Raw genomic sequence first — 19,488 nt, 5'->3', positions numbered from 1 at the left:
GTCAGTGCAGGCTCTCCTAAGCGGAACATATGCCTGGGAGAGGCCATACCTTCGATAAGGGGAGGGTAATGGGCTCCACACACTGAGGAGCTGAGGACTCTACCTGACAAGCTCCTTTCATTCTCCGCGACTCAGGTTTCTCCCCCCGTCCTCTGCTCGGGAACAACAGCTCATTTGCACTGTCCCAAACCCACACTGGCAGGCAGGAGGTTCATTCAAAAGACCCTGTGGGGAGTTCATTTCTGTCGAAGTTGAAGACAGCTACTGGATTAGTTTAATGGTATAAAAGTACACGTTGATGCAGGAGAGAAATTAGGTAGAGGTACAGATGTGCCATTTGGCTGCGTAGACCTGTGCACGAGCGTGTGTTATTGATATGATTGCTTTTCCTGGTGAAAAGACCAGGCTTACATTCATTCATTGAATGTATTAGCTGCAGTGTAAAGAATCAAATCTTCTTAGCACTTCTTGTGAGTATGCAAGTAGTGATTAGTTACATTATTGATTAAGACGAGACACCTCAGGCAAAAACTTAGTTTTTCATGCACTGGTCAATTTTGAGATTTTGGGATATTTTGCATCCATAGCATATAGAGTTGTTCTTATACCGATACCAGTATCGGAAATGAGTCCGATACAACCCAAAATTCGGGATTGGGTATCGGGGAGTACGCCAGTCTATGCACCGATCCGATACCATAATTTATTAACCCAGAAAAATAATCAGCTTGTTTAACCAGAAATCAATTGTTTTTTATTCCTAGCTTCATTTATTTATGTTGTTTGTAACCGACAAACTGAATAATAAAAGAAAGTTCTATTGCATTCATTCTCTGTATGTATTTGTTCATGTTTTACAAAGGGTTTAACCTGAGCCAAGCCATACAACAAAGATAGTAATCATATCACATCTATACATGGTTCGTAGTAAACAGCTCTTAAATAATAATGAGAATAATAATAATAATAATAATAATAATAATAATAATAATAATAATAATGATGACTATAATTTTTTTTTAACCACGCTGGTATCGGATCGGTACTCGGGATGGAAAAATTAGTATCGGAGCATCTCTAATAACATGTCTTCTGTCAGACTAGTGGAAAGAAAACAAGTGCTTATTTTACTACTTTGTCTATTTGCGTCTTTAAATTTCTCCTGAATTCACCAAAACTTAGCTTTAGATAATGCCTCATTTGCATATTTAAACATAACATTTCAGAAAACTTGTTACACAGAAAATAATTGTCTTAATGTAAGTAATCAGCTGGGGAAGCAAAAATATTCAATTTACAATGATAAAAAAAGCAGATAAAAGCAACAAATCTACTCATTTGTGAAGCTGGACCCGGAGAGTTTTTGGCATTTTTCTTTGATAAATGACTGAAAGGATTAGTTCATTAATATTGTAGATTACCATAATTGTCATAAACTTGACTTATCAATTATTTGACTAATTGTTTCAGCCCCAAAAATGTATAGAATATATAATTTTTTTCAGTGTTTTTAAATCAAACGTTTTTTTATTCCTCTCTCAGCACAACATGCCCTTCTGGAGGATCTCCAGCCATTCAGACCTCATGGCCCTCCACCACGCTCTAGACCTGGAGTACTTGTAGCACTACACCACCACCGTACACCACCCTGCTCCGCCTCAGCACACCCTGCAACCTTTCACCTTCGCCCTCCAGCCCCGTCCCGCGCTTGCCGCAGACCCTGCAGCTCAGAAGAGACCCCCCTGCGCTGCCTGGCGTCTGTCTTCCACTACACAGGAAGAAAAGAAGAGGAGAATGGAGAAAAAAAAGGCTGAGCACACGGTTAATGTGCTGACATATGGTCACACTTCGTCTTAACCCTAAACTTTTTTTTCTTTTTTTTTTTTTCCTCTGGAAGCGAAGGAGAGGGGGTGAATTTACGGCGCTGCAGCTGCTTGCCCTGGTTACTGTGAATCGGCCGCTTTCTGAAGCTGTCAAAGTGTTTTACGGCCTCCTGTTTGTGCCGGGACTCTGTCAGGGTTCACACCTGTGAGGAGAGCAGAGCTACTGATGGCCTCGCCCGCCTCGCCTCACCTCGCCACACAACTCAGCTACAGTAAACCACAGGCCCACGACTACTGGTGGTGACATTTTCTCCGTCCCCCTAGCTCTTCACCTCCCGTCTCTTTCTGTTCCTTACCTACTTTTTAGTCTCTCCTCCGTCGTGGGACGGACAGAGGGACAAAGCGACTGCTCCTCTGTTAACCGTCGGCGTGGGAGTCCTGTGCTTCTTATTTATGAACGGAGACTTTGTGAGTGGCGCCGCGCCACAGAGAGAGGTACCTTGACGACAAAAGACTCGTGCCTTTTACAAAGTACTGTTGATTTCCACCACAGCGGGAGGAAGACGTTTATGGAAGAAACAAAAAAAAGGGGGGTTTTCTAATAATTTAAGAAAAATTACAAAAAACTTTATTTACAATGCTGAGACAATCGTGTATAGAGGAAATCTTTTTTTTGTGTGTGTAAGTTTGTAATCACTGGACTATTCCTTCCTATATTCATTTAGGTACGTGCTCTTGAAAGGTGGCAATGCTTTTTCATTGAAGTAAAAAAAAAAATAATAAAAGGCATCCCATCGCACACGAGCTTGTGCGACGCCTGAAAAGTGTTGATGTGTTCAAGTTTTGTTCAGTAAAACAAATATGTAGATAATGGGATTTTGTGATAACTCGTTTTGTCAAGACCAAAAGCATGGATGTCAAGTGTCAATGACCTTTCATTTGATTCTGTGATGTTTCTCGTCCTCACAGGAAACACATCTTTATACAGCGTAACAGGTCTCCTCTACTGCAAGTCCTTTTTACACTCATACTTTAAAGGGAAAGTTAGTTATTCAGAAAGGTAGCTCTCATCTTGTGTCCTTACGGCATTTCACCAGCTTGCAGCCCTGACCCCATATATTTGGAAACAAACTTAATTAAGTTTTCGGCGTGGAAGTGAGAAAACTCACAATTTCCCGCCTCCTGAGAGCCATTTTAACAACTAATTTGAATAAATCTGAGATTTAAAAAAAAAAAAGCAGGCTTGAATAGGTTTTATTATCTTTTATACAAGCGCTATAACAACTCTTGTACAGCAAGCGTAATTTTGTATGATGTAGTGTTTTTATTTCGACTTTGAAAATACATTCTGTGTCCCTCTTTGAAAGCCCTTTTCGTAATGCCTCTACATCTGTGGATGGGGAAACCGTAACTAACATTGAGAGAAAAGCCACTAACTTCGAGGGGGTTTGTGAACGTACAGGACATGTGCTATCGACTGTGAATTTCTTAAACAGAAACCCATTCGTTGTGTTTCTAATTTTTCCCTCCTTTGCACATGATCACTGTTGGCCTTTACATTTCAATTAGGATCCCTCTCTCCCCCTAACACCCCACCTGTCTTCTCAAAACACCTTCTTCCCCCGCGCTCCGGGGGTATCTACATATTGCTGCTAGATCAAGGTAATGGTAGGTAACTAGAGGAAATGTTTTATAGATTCATACAGCACGCTTTATTTTTTATTATGTTGCAATCATAAATGCAAACTGGAAATACTTTACACTACATGGGCCTCATTGTGAAACGCAAAAGATTGTCGTGTCTGCAAAATATGTGTACAGATGTTTTTGACATTATTATTTGATTGTGTTTAAATTAATAAAACTGATTTGTGAACTGTTACATGTTGCAATCTGATTTTTTTTTTTATTTAAAGACGATCAATTATGCTTATTTTCAGATTCATACTTGTATTTTGGGTTTCTACTAGAACATGTTTGTGTGCTTTAATGTTCCAAAAACGCTTTACTTTTCTCATAACAGCTATGCTTTAGCGCCTCTTTTCTCCCTCTGTCTGAAACGCTTTGTTTGGACATGCCAAACTATCCGTTATGCAAATGTGTTACTTGGTGACATCACCACGTTACGGAAAAAAAAGGTAGAACTTAAAGTGAGGCATTTCAGGAGCAGTGTTTCTGTGGGGGGAGTAACCTTTGGCGTGGACTTTGTTTACATGCACAAATAACTATATAACACACTAAAGGAAAGGGGAAAAGCACAAAAGAATAATAGGTCCCCTTTAAAATGACAACTTAATGCTTTATTTAAAATATTGTGTACAAAGCAGCAGGTACAAAATACAGTTTAACACTGACATTAAACTTTTAAAATTTTGTCTGTGGACAAAATGTGTTACTACTTTCCATTGTGTGTTAATAATACTGTAATAACGGTATGTATCCAGAGACTGACACTGATGTCACAGGCCCCAGCCTCACTAATCCTACCAGGAAGCAAACAGAAACTGGAGCTGGTGCGAGTCTAGACCAAACAACATCACACCCCCACATGCTAATGACATCCTTTAACTCTTAAACTTAAAGGGGAACTATGCCCATTTTCAAAATGCATACATGTTATTCCTATGGTCTAAGACAGTCCAAAAAATATTAGTAAACATGAACAACTCTCTCACAAATCCAAAAACTAGAGTGCTAAAACTCAAACTTGTGATGTCATAGGGTACTTCTCCATTGATAATGAATGAGAGAGAGGCTAAATGACACTGAGAGCACCCAGAGGAATGATCGGAGTTGAGATCACTACAATAGAACAAAGCTTATTTGGGTATGAAAAATAAAACAAACACTCCAGTGGGTCCACAAAATCAGTCTCCCATTTATTGCCTATGGAGCGGCTCCATACTTTATACCCTATGACATCACATGTTTGAGTTTTAGCACTCTAGTTTGGGGATTTTTTGAGAGAGTTGTTCATGTTTACTAATATTTTTGGACTGTCTTAGACCATAGAAATAAAAAAAAAAATTTAACATATTTTTGAAAATAGGCGTAGTTCCCCTTTAAAGGCTCTTCATATTTTTGTGGTCGCATTTCTATCAAATAGATATTTTTGATAATTTCTGTAGATTTTCTTGATAACCTCAACAATGTCAAACATGCGTCACGCATTCTTGAGGCTCCTGAAGCCGCGCCAATGCTCACCCCAATATTTGTATGTCTGTAGGAGCCTCCATGCGTAGTTAACATACATCAAACCACTCCGAGCCATAGAGAGCTGAGTTAGTTTAAATAACACATGAAAAATATTTATGAGGCTGATTTTATGAGGTGGTCAGTCCAGCGTGTAACACTAGCCTGGACAGGGAAGAAAGTGTCCGGCCTCCAAAACCACGTTGGAGAATTAAGCATGCATGGAATTTTATTTAGAGCCGCACCGGCCCGTTTAATATCCAGATCAATTATGTTTTCAGATGGAGTGGGAGTGATGGCCGGGGTGAGGCGCGTACGTCTGCCAGCGCTGGACGAAGCAGGTCGGGCTGCTACCGCCGGAATGCGCCGGCACAATGACCCCTAATGTGCTTTTTCCACTTCCGAACAGCTGAAAGACTGAGTAGTGTCTGAGGTCTTGACTGGCTGTCTTTCTAGGAGCACAGAATAGACGTCTGTTCTCTTTGATAAGTTTTCCCGATGCTCGGAGACCTGGCAGAAAAACTCAGACACAACCAGACCCAGACATTTTGTGAAAGAAAAAGTGGGTGTTGTGGCATGTCGGCCAGCCGCTCTCTGGCTGCTCGTGCAGAACAGAAGGGAACAAAAATAAGAGTCTGTTTGGCTCAATCCTCTACCAGATCTTTGTGTGAGATTTATCATCCTCTGATGTTGTAGATCCAGTGGACATGTCATGTGCTTGCTTTTGTTACATATAGGTGTTCCTGTGCTTTAATCAGGCTTTACAGTAATTCTCAAGAGGCCTGATCTTCACTGAACTCCCATCAACCCCCTTGTGGAAATAAAAGCGCCATTACCTAGCAGGTCCTCTGTTGGGCATTCCTCTCCGGGACGTCCCAGCAAAGCGCCCGCCCCTCCATAAAACTGTACCGCAATAATAAACAACGCCATCGGTGATTTACGACCTTGCCCAGACAGTGATTTCATGCAGATTTCCATAGAGGGGGCCTCTGACGGTGCATCACAATTGAACTAATATTGTGTTACATGCATATCAAACTCCCCCCAAAAAACCTGATCTGCCACATCTCTTTTTATGAGCAGGAAGCCTATTAATAGGCCTGTGTTCTCCTCTTGGTGGCTCAAGTTAGGGGAGTTTTTCTCCGTAGCGAGCAGATGTCCACAGATTGAGACAATAAGAGAGAGAGAGAAGGGCTTAGCAGAGCTGCAAAGAGTTTCTGCTCAATCTAAGATCCAAAACGACACGCTATTAGTCTGCATTTCTTTACTTTTGGTTTGGCTGATGCTGTTTGTCTAGAGGCATGTCACTGATTGCAGCTCCTCCTCCTCCTCCTCCTCCTCCTCCTCCTCCAGTGGTTTTTCAGATGAAGAAAGGCCTCTTTAGGCTCAGTTAACCTTGGCACGCAGCGAGAGTGACAAACCTGTTGTCATGCTGTGGCGGGCGGCGGTGCTAAACTAGGCCCTTTTGTTTACTGTTTGTTTATTTCTCAGTTACTGGGATTTGACAGGCAGTGTGAGTGGGGCAGGGACAGCTGGTAATCAGGAAGCTGTGGATGCCAGGGGATCCCGGCCAGGAGTGTCAACTCCGGAGGGGCCAGGCGTCCACAACTATACGCAGGCGAGGCATTCCCAAGTGAGTGTAGACTGTGACAACATATATGCTGATGGAGAGTCAGGTTGGGCTAAAAAAATTTGGTTTTGTAGAGGTCACACACACATTTATGCACACATTCGGGCACCCACTGATGAGGCCAAGTGTCAAGGCAAAAGTCCCGCCCCTTACGGTGGACCACCATGGGACCTTATTTCGAAAAAAATGTGAACGGTAGTCATTGATCCTGCATGATATTTTTCAATTTAAAGGATAATTTTGCAAGTTAAGACAGTTGCAGTTTGTCGTAATATCATTTTGTTTTGTGAAGAACGAGCAAGATCCGTTGCTGGTGTGAGTACATCCCAGTTCTAAACACACAGGCATCGTAGCTTCAGCGAGAGAGACGTCTTATGCGACTTTTGGGTGTTTTACAACAAACTGAGACTTTCTTGACTTGCAAAATAATCTTTTAAATTGACAAACATCATATGTGTGTTTCATGGCGCAATTCAAACGGGACCATACAAATATGTGTCTCTCTCCGTTGACTATCGCTCATATTTTTTTCTGAAATAAGGTCCCATGATGGTCCACTGGAAGGGGCGGGACTTTGCCTCTCTATTAGGGTTTTTTCTGGATTCCAGCATTGCAAATGATGTGTTATTTCACTATAAGTAGTTGTTTTGACAAAGCCCATGCTGTTTCAATAAAGCATTGCGATACAGTGGTAGCCATTGTCTCTCATCAGGCATGTATCCTACATTAGCTCAGCTGCAAATATAATAAATCAGAAACATGTTGAAATGTCTGTCTGATCAAGATGCTGTATTAGTCATTTTTGTCTCCTGATTGCACAGTATTTTTTTAAATGTTCAACTTTGGAAGTAGCTCCCCGCAGCATGCCTAAACAAAAAAGAATTACTTGTACAACAACTGCTACTGAAGTTCATTCGCTGAGCAAATTCAGCAACAAAGGCGCACTTTCACGTAACCTCTCACCACCACGGCTCATAACCACCATGAGGTCGTGGCGTTGCGTTGCCAGGGCCCGGGGGGCCTGCTCGCCGTCTGCCCAACCGCACCGCAGCTCCACCTGCGTCTGCGGTCAAACACACACACACTCCCTCATATTTACTGGGCCCACCGCACCACTCCACTTGAAGGTGAGTGGCAGAGATTTATATGGCAAACTAGGGCCACCCTACAACTGTGAGTGTGTGTGTGTAAATGTGCACGTTCATGACTTCTTCGAGCTATGAGCTCCCAGGTCCCTGAGGGTTTATTTGGCTGCTGCTGCCCCTCCAGACCTCCCTGTATGCTGCGTGTGTGTGAGCATGCGCAGCGTGTTTATGTGTGTGTTTGCAGGGACCTCCCTCTCGGGTGTTAATTGGGCTGACTCTCCCAAGTCGGGTTTCGGACAGGGGCCAAGCTCCCTCTCGTCTGGCAGCAGAAGGAGCCTCTCAGCCAGTTTAATAAACTCGATGTCATCTGGTTAATAAAACAGCCTCGCGTCCCACCTTGGCTTGTTTTCGCTCGATAAGTCACGGGTGATGTTGTTCTTTCTATAAGTAGAAATGAAGGTGAACCGTGTTTCATAGGTGGGCCGTATGTTTTTATTCCTCTTAGTCCTGCTGCTGGTTTATGTCCTGAAATACTACAGCGGAGATCATTCATTTAATTATTTTACACTTCGGCCACATATTAATATTTAACCATACTCAAGGAACAAAATGCAATTTGAGAAGAAAAAGAGGTTTTAACATTGGACTGAGGTGTGTGTGCCCAAAAGTGACCTTTTTCCTTTATATCTAAAGGGTCAGCTCATCTGATGACAAAAACGTCAGTGTGAGGACTGGACTTCTGGAGTGAGCCGGCGGTAAGCTAGCTGATGATGGTCAGTAATCCCTGCAAACCCGGAGCTGGCTGCTCGCTAAACCAGAATGTCTGTTTTCTATTTCTACACGTATTAAAATACCGTAGATGTGAAGTGTTGCTATTGAGGCTTTGGAGTTCAATGGAGCTGCCGGCCGAGTGTTGAAAGTAATGTCCAAGTAAGTATTGTAACTTATTACTATTGCCAATGACTACTTGGTTAAAGTAATGTCATTACTTTTTCAGTGAATAGTAATTAATGAAATTTTGTTTTTAAATCTGTGAGCTGCACAAATGATATTCAATTTACCTTTATTGTATTGTCAGTGGTGACAGAAGTCTCCAAAATAGACAAAACATTGGCACGTATAACTAAAAACTAACTTGCATTTTGCATACGTAGAAACCATAGACTGTAAATAAAGATGGACGACATGACAGCTCCCCAAAAGTGAAGCCAAAACATCTTGATCACCCCCTGGTGGCTGGCTGCAGTATAGGTCATAAACCCTGCCACCTCTATGTTAGTGGATGGGACGTGCATGGGCCAATGGGTCCATGGGTTTCTGTCATTTTAGGTAGTTCTTATCACACTGATGTATGTTCAAGTGTTCATTTTTCTGATAAGTTTGGTTTTAATTAGTCTTCTGATGCTATAAAAAGGGGGTGAGTCGTCAAGATTGGCAGCTGTGAGTCTCAAGCTGCAGCCGTTCTCGGCTTGTGATTGGTTTGGGCGGGTGTATCTGGGATATTTTCGCTTCACTTCTGTACAGTGGGAGGAAGTGGAGACTCGTCGTCCATCTTTACAGTCTATGGTAGATACCACTGGGGGTGAAGAGAGAAGATCTGTTTTTTTTGTAATTTGGGTAAATGACCCTTTAAACAGTTTAAGACCCAGAGAAACACTCATCTAGTAAATGGAGCAGAGCGACATGGGAGTTGTTTTATAGCACATTTTTCTCTCCTGGTGTCTCCTCCTCAGTGTCTCTCTTTCTCTGGCCCACACTGCCCCAGTAGGAATGTTAATGTTTTGTTCCAGTTGGCTGAAATGGTTTCTTTGCTCTGCCTCTGTCTCTGTCTGAGCAAGGGGACACAGAGTGGATGGAGGGGCATGCACGGGGGCGAGGAGGGAGCCACTGGGACAGGAGAAAATATTCGATATCCTGGGTGACTCCGCTCTTCTGAGGGATTACAAAGGGTTTAACTGGCGGATGAAGGAGAGCAAAGTGGTAAGTGACATTTCTGGTCTGGGAATATGGCAATCAGCAGCGTGGAGCCACGCCAAGTCTTCCGGCCTGGCCAGAAAATGCTAAAAAGGCTTGGGAGAGTGTAAACAAACGGGACGCTGGCTATAGCGGTGCAGGAGGGGAAGGGAGGGAAGGGGGGGGACGGGGGACGGAGGGGAATTGGCGTCCAGGGGGACAGATCTGTTAACCATCAGTGGCTACGTTTCATCCTGCCGCCCCTCTCCAAGCCATTCAAGGGAGGCTTTGTGTACCTGCTCCGCAGACAGGAGCTGGGAATTTGGGGAACAGGAAACCAAGACTTTCCCCCCCCACCTTCCCCACACACACCTCGCCCATTCCCCTTCCCATGTGCCCCCAGCTGCCCCCCAACACACACACACCCCACATTCACCCCCTGCTATGCCCTCTCTTGTACACCACCTTTGCCCTCTGATCGACATCCTGAATAGGCATGTTGTACAGTATGTCATTGGAAACACACACTGGCAGGTAAAGTTGATGAGGGGACACTGGCTTGTGCACAGCAGTCATCACTCATGTATGAATGTACACATGCATAATCTAAAGGCCTGCATCCTCCTATGGGTCGAATATAAAACGGGGATGTGGGTATTTAAACCTAAATCCATAATTCATGATTCTCCCTCTGAACCAGCAGCCAAGAGACTCAGAGCATTGACAGAGTTCACTATGTTAATTGTTTCAGTTAGTTCATGAGCTGCTCAGGACTGCTCAGCCTACGCCAATTCACATCAGCACTTAGCCTACTGGAAGGATATTATTCCTGACAAAAAGCTGCTAGTCCTATTACTGTTACACCATAAAGGTTAGCATGGGAGAGTGAGAGAGAGTTCAGTGGAGTAATGCATGTATGGATCAAAAACAGCGATTGTATAATCATAGTTTAGCAACCGTTACTGGGCACAGCAGGTCTGCACATGCTGTCCATAGGCTATGCATGTAGCTGCAGTAGGAGAGATACTCCTATAAAACTATATATAGAGTTTGGAGGGTCATCATTGAAGGTCATTTCCAGAATTAAAAACACAGTAAAAGTGTGAGGAATGGACTAAACTTAAAATGTTAGAATGCATTTCAGCATTTCCGGCGGCATCAGCCTGGAGTTTCCCAGCTCAACCTCAGGGAGGAGACCAGCGGTGGGTCCGCGAAACAGTTCAGCTTCAGACGGTTGTTCTGCACACCTGTACCTGTACCGGTACAAGGCAGCGCCGGCGGGAGCAGCAGCAGGCCGACAACCCGCTGTACGGAGCTGGAAATGAAGACTGGAGTTGAGAAGTAGCTAGGTAGCTAATATATAGTTGATGTATGACCTTTGACCCCGAGACACATGTTGACTGACAGCCCCCTCATTTGCATAATGAGTCATAAATGCATAGAAGAAGAAGAAGAAGAAGAAGAAGAAGAAGAAGAAGAAGAAGAAGAAGAAGAAGAAGAAGAAGAAGAAGAAGAAGAATTGTGAAAGGAAATGTAAAAATTAATTTATAAATTAAAAAAATACAAAAAAAATAAGTTTGGGTAAAAAAATGGGGGGGAAAGCATGCAGAAATAAATACATAAATAAATACATACATACAATTCAATAATGAATAAATTCATTTAAAAATGAATCTAAAATAAATAAAATAGATAAATATGAACACTTAAATTTAAAAGTTAATAAAAAAATAAAAATAAATAAAAGGGTTAATTAAATAGAAGAGTAGATATATAGGGGACCTACATTGGTATTATGTTACTATCCCTTTAAATAGGTCGATAGTTTTAATACGATCTGCCTCAGCGCGCAGAAATCGAGAGGAGTGGTAATCTGTCTCTTACACAATCTTTTTTTTCCCTTCATCTGTGGTTCAGTCAGTCCACCTGGAGTTAAAGTCTCTAGTTAAAGTTAAACTCTTGATAATAACTATAAATTAGTGAGTTGAAGTTTAACACTGAAACAACAAGAGTTTGTTGGAGGAGTTTAGAGATGTGTAGAACATTTAATATCCAGGTGAGGTAGTGGTTGTAGCTCAGCATCTGTTGAGTTGCATTCTTACAGTTGTTATGATAATTAATGAGAAAGAACAGAGGACATTGTAGAGCAGGAAGTATATTAAAGTACAGTAGATCTCAATGGACATTTATGATGGACTTGTGATGAGTAACTGTTCTGCTCATGTGTTGCAGGCTGGTTTTTGTAGAGCTCTTCAGTTGGTACTAGTGTAACAGTTTTACACTAGTTTCATCCTCCACATCAACAAGTTGCCGTCCCACCTTCACCCAAGAATTATCTCCATCCCCACTCAACCAGCATCAGAGGGCGGTAAGACTTCCGAGTGTTGCTGTTGTTTTCACTGTTAGCGCTGTCATGCAGTGGCAATAGAAAAGCCCCCAATCTCGCATTTGGCACCTTTAACCCTAAACTCTAACCCGCAGTTGGGTTTTAAGAGGTTAAATCAACACCCCACTGACATATTTTCATAAATAAATGTAACATTACTAGCTTCATCTGTCCTGATTCGTCCAAGCTGAAGGAGTTGGACTGCTGTGTGTTTGTTAATGCGCGGGGCGATGAAGAGAAATACTCGTCCCTGGCACTGAGTTGACACGGATCATAAAGGCTTCATTGTGAATGCCGACTTGTCTCCCAGTATGCTAAATTAAAAAATGGATGTAACCTAATCCGGGATGGTAGCGGCGATAAGATCTGGAGTCGGCCCGTGTCCCTGCAGGCCCTTCTCCTCCTCCTCGCTACACCACAAGGGAAGGCAGCGCGGTGACACGAGGTGTTCAGGAAGCAGCGAACACCCTGCAGATCAACAGATACTGTTTTTCTGGCAAATAAAGTCATTCCTGAACCTTAAATTACATTTTCACCTCCCAAAAAAATGTCTGCTCCCCAAGCCTGAGGCAGTGTCTGTCTGATACGGAGAGAGGGGGTAAAGAGGAAGTGCGAGGTGTCGGCTGACGGCAATGTATGTATGCATGTGTTTGTATGTGATTAAAAAGTGTGCGAGGGATCGTAAATGTCTGTCAATGTGCGTATTTCATGTACTGTATCAGTGAACGTATATGTGCACATGTGTGTGTGTGTGTCGAGAGAGAGTCACTCTGCAGCACCATGACAACAGTGGGGCCGTCTGATCCTCTCTCTCTAATTGTCTGTGACCTCGTAACCGGAGACGCACTCTCAAGGCAGGAGGAGGGCCTTTCACACGGCAATCACTTTTGGATTTGTCCTCTATGCAACTCCTGAATACCACACTGCCAAAAAGAGGTGTGTGTGTGTGTGTGTGAGTGTGTGTATATGCAGGTGTGACCGCTTCTTTAAATCCAAACCCCGTGCTGATTGGCACTGAGGTACAATATACGTGAGGTGGACAGGTATGTGCGGATTAGACACCCAGGTCACATGGTTGGTTAGCTTTTGATGTTCTAAAAAAAGGAGCATGCACTGTGATCATAAAACCTATAACTGAAGTGATAATTACAAAATAACGTGCGTTTATACCACGACATGAGCAAATACAAAAAAAACTTTAAGTAAAAAAATGCAACAAAGTTAAAGGAACAGTGTGTAACCTTTTGGAGGATCTATTAGCAGAAATGGAATACAATATTCATAACTTTGTTTTCATTAGTGTATAATCACCGGAAACTAAGAATCCTGTTTTCGTTAGCTTAGAATGAGTCCTTCATGTCTACATAGGTAGCGGGTCCTCTTCACAGAGTCCCCCATGTTGCTCCGCCATGTTTCTACAGTAGCCCAGAACGGACAAACCAAACACCGGCTTTAGAGAGAGCCTTTCGGCCTACCTGATGGCTTCCACAGTTCTCAGACATGCTTGATAAACTGTGGTCACGTAATAGTAACAACTTCTTTGACAGTTTTATATTAAATGTGTCTCTCTTTGTTCTGAAGACCTGAGACAGGGCAGAGGACAAAAGATGGAAAAATTGTACTTGCTGTATTCGAAATTATTCCAGTGAGCAGAAAAAACTGAATCGCTCCAGTCACGAGGTACGTTGAGCAGGTGAATTCAGGTGAAAGCTGACTTCCTTTCACCTATCTTGCTCATCCACATCAGTCTTTATGCTATTGGGTATCTAAAGGACCAGAGCTGCAACGATTAATCGATTAGTTAATATCAACTATTAAATGAATCACCAACTATTTAGATAATCGAGTAATCTGTTTGAGATCCTCTGATTCCAGCTTCTTAAATGTGACTATTTTCTGGTTTCTTTACTCCTCTATGACGGTAAACTGAATATCTTTGAGTTGTGGACAAAACAAGACATTTGAGGACATCATCTCGGGCTTTGGGAAACACTGATTGACATTTTCTGACATTTTCTAGACAAACAACTAATCGATTAATCTAGAAAATAATCGACAATGAAAATAATCATATAAAAATGACTTTTATTTCTTTGACCAGTTCCTACTGCACGGTGTAATAGATTCTAAATGTACAAAATGTTCACAAAAATCTTTTCATGTTTTGATCTGAACATGCAACTAATCCACTGACCTGACTGTAACTGCAGCAGCAAAGCTTCCCTCAACACTCTTTATCACTTTAAGTACAAAGCGAGTAGTTGTGTAATTGATTCTTACATTGTACTTTACAAGCTGTCCAGAGAGTCTGCTCACCTCTATCTCTACACTGTCTGTCGTTGCCTCCGTCTGTCTGCAGAGACCGGGCAGTACGCTGTCTCTGTTTTGTTCCTCCATAAAGGGGCCTCAGTAATGGCCCCTGTCACACACAAAGGTATTAAGGCCTAAAGCCTCTCTCTCTCCGACGCCACTGGCAGCTGGGCCAGGGGAATAATTTGATTTGGTATTTTATGCTGGAAAAGAGCCTTTCTTCCCAAGCCACATTTGCGCTTGGCTTCTCCTCGGCTCTGCAGCCCCCTGAAAGACTTTACATGACATTAACACATTTCAGAGAGCATTACGGCTTGAAAAGAGATTTGTCTAGACAAAGACATGGTTTATTTGTAGTTAGAGCTTCATTTCCTGCCTGTTCCTTCTCCTGCACCTTTACCCCCCCCACAACCAGCCCGCCCCTCCTCCCTGCGTGACTCCTGCCGGGCGCACAATGGTTGGCGCCCTGACAGGTAAGAGGATTTCAATTAGTTTACCTCGAAATGGGCCCGGCAAAACGTGATTAATGAAAGCAATTAGTCTCTGTCATGTCTTCAGCACACTCCCGCTAAATCACCGGACTGCTCTTCACTGATGCTAAGAGCAAATTACATCACCCAGATCCTCTCTCTCTCTCTCTCTCTCTCTCTCTCTCTCTCTCTCTCTCTCTCTCTCTCTCTCTCTCTCGGCTTCTTTATGAGCTCCCCACGTCTCAATGAAGAGAGCAACGGAAAGGAGAAAAAAGAGAGGAATGAAACCCAGCTGATACCCATGTGTGTGTCTTTTTACTCTTTATCCCATAAACATCCACAGTTTCTTCAAAACGTGTAATAAAAAAGTATCTTTTCTGCAAATACTAGAGAGAGATTTAGGGCACCGCTGCTTAAGAATCATCAACCATGTTACCGTGAGAAAAAAACCATTTATAAATCACCGTAGATGTGTATGCGTCTGCATGTGTCACAGACTGACTATTAATATTCAGTGTGTGTGTTTAGCAGTAAATTAATCAAGGGCCCTTGGCTTCGCTCCCCTGATTATAGCACGGATGATCTACAGCGTCACACATATGTTTACACTTCCTAAATGTGCTTTCCCCTCCCCATAACACCACACAATACATACAAAACTTATAAACTACAGCGGGATTTATGAAGACATGTTTTAAACTCGGGAGGCTTCAAAGTGTGCACGCGTTATGGGCTCCTGTCACGGAACCCGGAGCAACTCTCAATCTGGAGAAATGAAATCAAATAAAAGGGAATTTACTGAGCCACAGATAATGTTTTGCTAGCTGCAGGCTGGGTGGACGTCAGCCAACAGTAATCACTGCCCACTAGGAGGGAAACAGCCCCACCTGCTTCAAAACCATCGCATGCAAGCTTCCCTCTTCTCACAGCTTTTGCTGGCGTTATATATTTATGCCACCAATCCCACCCACCACCTCTCGTACTCTTTCTCTCAGTACTTTATGACTCCCTAACCCTGTCTGTGGCTCTCTAAGCCCATTCATTCCTACTGACAATGTAAATCTTCAAAAACGTTTTACAAAGGCCCAGTGGTTTCCTGAAACAGCTGGGAACTGTAGTTTTTAGCAAATATTACTCAAACAGGAGTATATGCTGGGGACTATTTTTAACTGTGGAGTAATATACATTTGATGTGGCAGTGAGTATTTACTGTCGACTCAAAATAAACTATTGCGCCGAAGTTTTTTGTAATGAAAACATGTCACCCTGTGTGACAGTGTGGCGCATTTATGTTTTTTTAGTACTTTAGATTAAGTAGTAGAGCTGTGTATTGGCAAGAATCTGGCAATACAATACATATCATGATACGCGGGTCACGATTCAATATATTGCGATATATTGCAATACTGTAAACAAGCGATATATTGCGATTTTAAAAAAAACAACTGTAAAAAACTGCATAATCTTTGCCCAAAACTGCATGTGATTATCATAAAGTGGGCATGTCTGTAAAGGGGAGACTCGTGGGTACCCATAGAACCCATTTTCATTCACATATCTTGAGGTCAGAGGTCAAGGGACCCCTTTGAATATGGCCATGACAGTTTTTCCTTGCCAAAATGTAGCATAACTTGGAGCGGTATTTATCCTCCTTCCTGACGAGCTAGTATGACATGGTTGGTACCAATGGATTCCTTAGGTTTTCTAGTTTCATATGACACCTACATGATACCCACTCCAGCTTTGAGCACGCTACAACCTCCGAAAGATCAAATTGCAGCCGAGCCCGATGGTGGGCTGTCAGATTTTTATTGATAGTGTTTTGGGGAATTGATACAGTATCACAAAACATAATATCGCAATACTCATGTGTATCGATATTTTCCAGTGACATAATTCTGTGTTTTCCCCTGCAGACTTTTCTAACTTCAGTGGAACCTTCAAGTATGGTCTTGTATGCTAGCGATGCAGTGCTTCGTGTTTGTTCTTCTTTGGTTTGATTATTTAATCATAGCTTCGTAATCTCTTTTTAGGAAAGTTTTATGTTGGTTGGCGAGTCTCGCAGACCGACCGCTAGACCTTTGCTTTATTTTACTGTAGCCACCAGTGCATTTTTTGCTCATCGTTAAAACACATTACTTAATAAACTCCATAGAAGTGTTTCATCTGGCAAAAGGTTAATCTCCTAAATCCTATGTTGGCTTGCCTGCGGCCTTTGGAAAAGGTGTGCTCAGGATGATAGGGCTTGCATATTTTGATGCGATCCTATTTCTTCATTTCCTGCATTGGCTGGGAACAGGGGAGCAGCACAGGCTGTAGCTAGACCAGGCGTTCTCTTTTTCTTTGCTCCCTTCCTGTGCCATTCGTTCCCTTCCTCTCTCGCGCAGTCTGTCACATGGAGGATGCCAATTTGACAGGCTATTGGAAATGGGACGGTCTTTGGCATCCATCCTGGCCTGTTCGATGGTCTGGGTCCACCTTCTGACACTGTTTTTCAGACCGACGCACATTCCTGAGCGTGTCTATATGCGTGCGGTGCTGTGTGTGTGTCTATATCGCATGTTTGCATGTCTATCTGCAGCAGTTCACTCATGTGCCAGGGCTTGTGAGCGGCCTGCTCCTTCCTGCTTCAAATGGAGGCGGCCTTGTCAAGCTGTCATGCTTCAGGACAGTAATATCTGAGGTCCCCCCTCTTTGCTCCTCGCCCCATCAGTCAGAAATTGGGAAAGCCAAAAATCACGGCACACACACACACACACACACACACACACACACACCAGTCTTTCTCTCTCTATCTGTCAGTTTCTTTCTTTCTCACTCCATCCCTCTCTCCTGTTGTCTAAGGTTTTTTTTCCTGTCACCGAGCCAAAATCTAATTGTTCAAAGCTCTGTCAGCCTCCAACACTTTGATATTTTTCCCAGGCTTCAAAAGAGCACGACAACAATAGGCTTGTGGCTGCAGGGCACGCCGAGGTAGCCAAGGCTATATTAGTTATCACGTCTTTATGTCTTTATGTTCGCTGGCATGGCTCGCAGACTTTTACTGAGAGGGGAGGAGGAGGGTGTTTCGGAAGGAAGCAGACTTGTTAGTGGTTTCTCAGGCAGCTTGTTCGATGCCTCGGGATATTTTTTAGTTCGCGAATGACTTTCCAACACCGGCTCAGGTAAATATCAGGGCGTGTACGGTGTCAAAAACTCAAAATGGTTGGCGTGTCTGTTCTATGTTAATAGCAATGTTGAGGTTTCTGTAATTGACACTGTCTTAATGCGTGCCATTTTTACACATTGTTACTCGCCTAACCACAAGGCCCAGTCTGTATTCAAGGGTCTGGGATGATTAAGCCTGCAAAGAACAGACGGGATGGGATAATTTGTTACAGATTTAATCTTGGCAACACTTTAGTGAAACTGTAAGATAGTATCAGAGAGACATTTACCACTTAATTTCTTTGAACAAACCTCCGGTCAAACCCTAGTCTTTAAAGCGAGATTACGTAACTTGTGGCAGAACAAATAACGCCCTCTTCTCCTCCTTAAAATTAAAAAAATTGATTTCTAAGACTAAAAACACACTATTGCTCAATTCAAAACACTGAGAGGTTTTGCTGCAACTTTATCTGGTATGACCAAGAGCTTATGGTGTCTAACGTTAGCTAAAATTATCAAATATTGGGTACATTTTGTTGTAGCTCTGGCCCAAAGCATATGACGGATTAATTTTGCTTGTTTTATGACTTGCACTTCCACTTGTGCTACTGTTACAGTAGCTAAGCATTTTAGCTAAATGCTAAACTACAGTTTAACCAAATGTTAGCTTTAACAGCATTTAGTTAAACAATAGTTTAATAGCAGTGGCTGCTATTCAGCAAAAAGTTACATATTCTTGCTTTGAGGTAAACCGTCACTACGGAGTAAAATGCACCTCCGGGTCTGAGAAGTGAAGCCAATGAGGAAGTGCTTTAAACTTGCATTCTTTCTAATAGCCAGCAGGGGGCGACTCCTCTGGTTGCAAAGTCTAATTGTATAGAAGTCTATGAGAAGATGTCCCTACTTCTCACTTGATTTATTACCTCAGTAAACATTGTAAACATGAGTTTATGGTCTCAATCGCTAGTTTCAAGTCTTCTTCAATACAGCATGATGTTCATTTAGTAAATTATGGTCCCATTCAGAGTCAAATAGACCATAAAGCAGGGTATGCTTTAGGGCGTGGCTACCTTGTGATTGACAGGTCGCTACCACGGTGTTGTCCAGTCTGAGAGTTGTCCGTGTGTTTTCAGTTCATGAAAGTTAGTTATAACATTTTGGTCGCCTAAAAATGTCTTATTCAGTGTTTGGTTGTACTTAGCTCCACCCTCCGTGTCACTTCTGGTTGCAAAATATCAAGATGGCGACGGCCAAACTGCCGAACTCGAGGCTTTAAAACGGCAGTCCACAAATCAATAGGTGATGTCTTGGTGACTATGTCCACTTCTTATATGCAGCCCATGGTAAAATGTTCTCCAATAATAGCATTTTCACTGCACATCTGTAACTAAGACAACATCACAAATTGTACCTACAGTAATTTGAATGGAAGGCTATGTTGTTTTTTGTTTTCACACCTGAAATTGAGCTTCACTCTATGTTTTGGTAATAA

General features: G+C 42.6%; 1 protein-coding gene across 18 annotated transcripts in view; it reads left to right on the top strand.

Annotated features, from left to right (window-relative positions):
* Nucleotides 1–3,705, top strand: part of eya1 (EYA transcriptional coactivator and phosphatase 1) — a 66,158-nt gene extending 62,453 nt beyond the window's left edge. For all 18 annotated transcript variants that reach the window (XM_074621894.1, XM_074621907.1, XM_074621909.1 and 15 more), the window contains one exon: nucleotides 1,543–3,705. In XM_074621894.1, the coding sequence (XP_074477995.1) occupies nucleotides 1,543–1,623 (81 nt within the window). In that variant the 3' untranslated portion in view covers nucleotides 1,624–3,705. The remainder of the gene's footprint in view (nucleotides 1–1,542) is intronic.
* The last annotated feature ends 15,783 nt before the right edge of the window (nucleotides 3,706–19,488 follow it).

The sequence above is a fragment of the Sebastes fasciatus genome, chromosome 21 (assembly GCF_043250625.1).
Source record: "Sebastes fasciatus isolate fSebFas1 chromosome 21, fSebFas1.pri, whole genome shotgun sequence".
Lineage (NCBI taxonomy): Eukaryota > Metazoa > Chordata > Actinopteri > Perciformes > Sebastidae > Sebastes > Sebastes fasciatus.
This window is presented reverse-complemented; position numbering and strand designations above follow the sequence as displayed.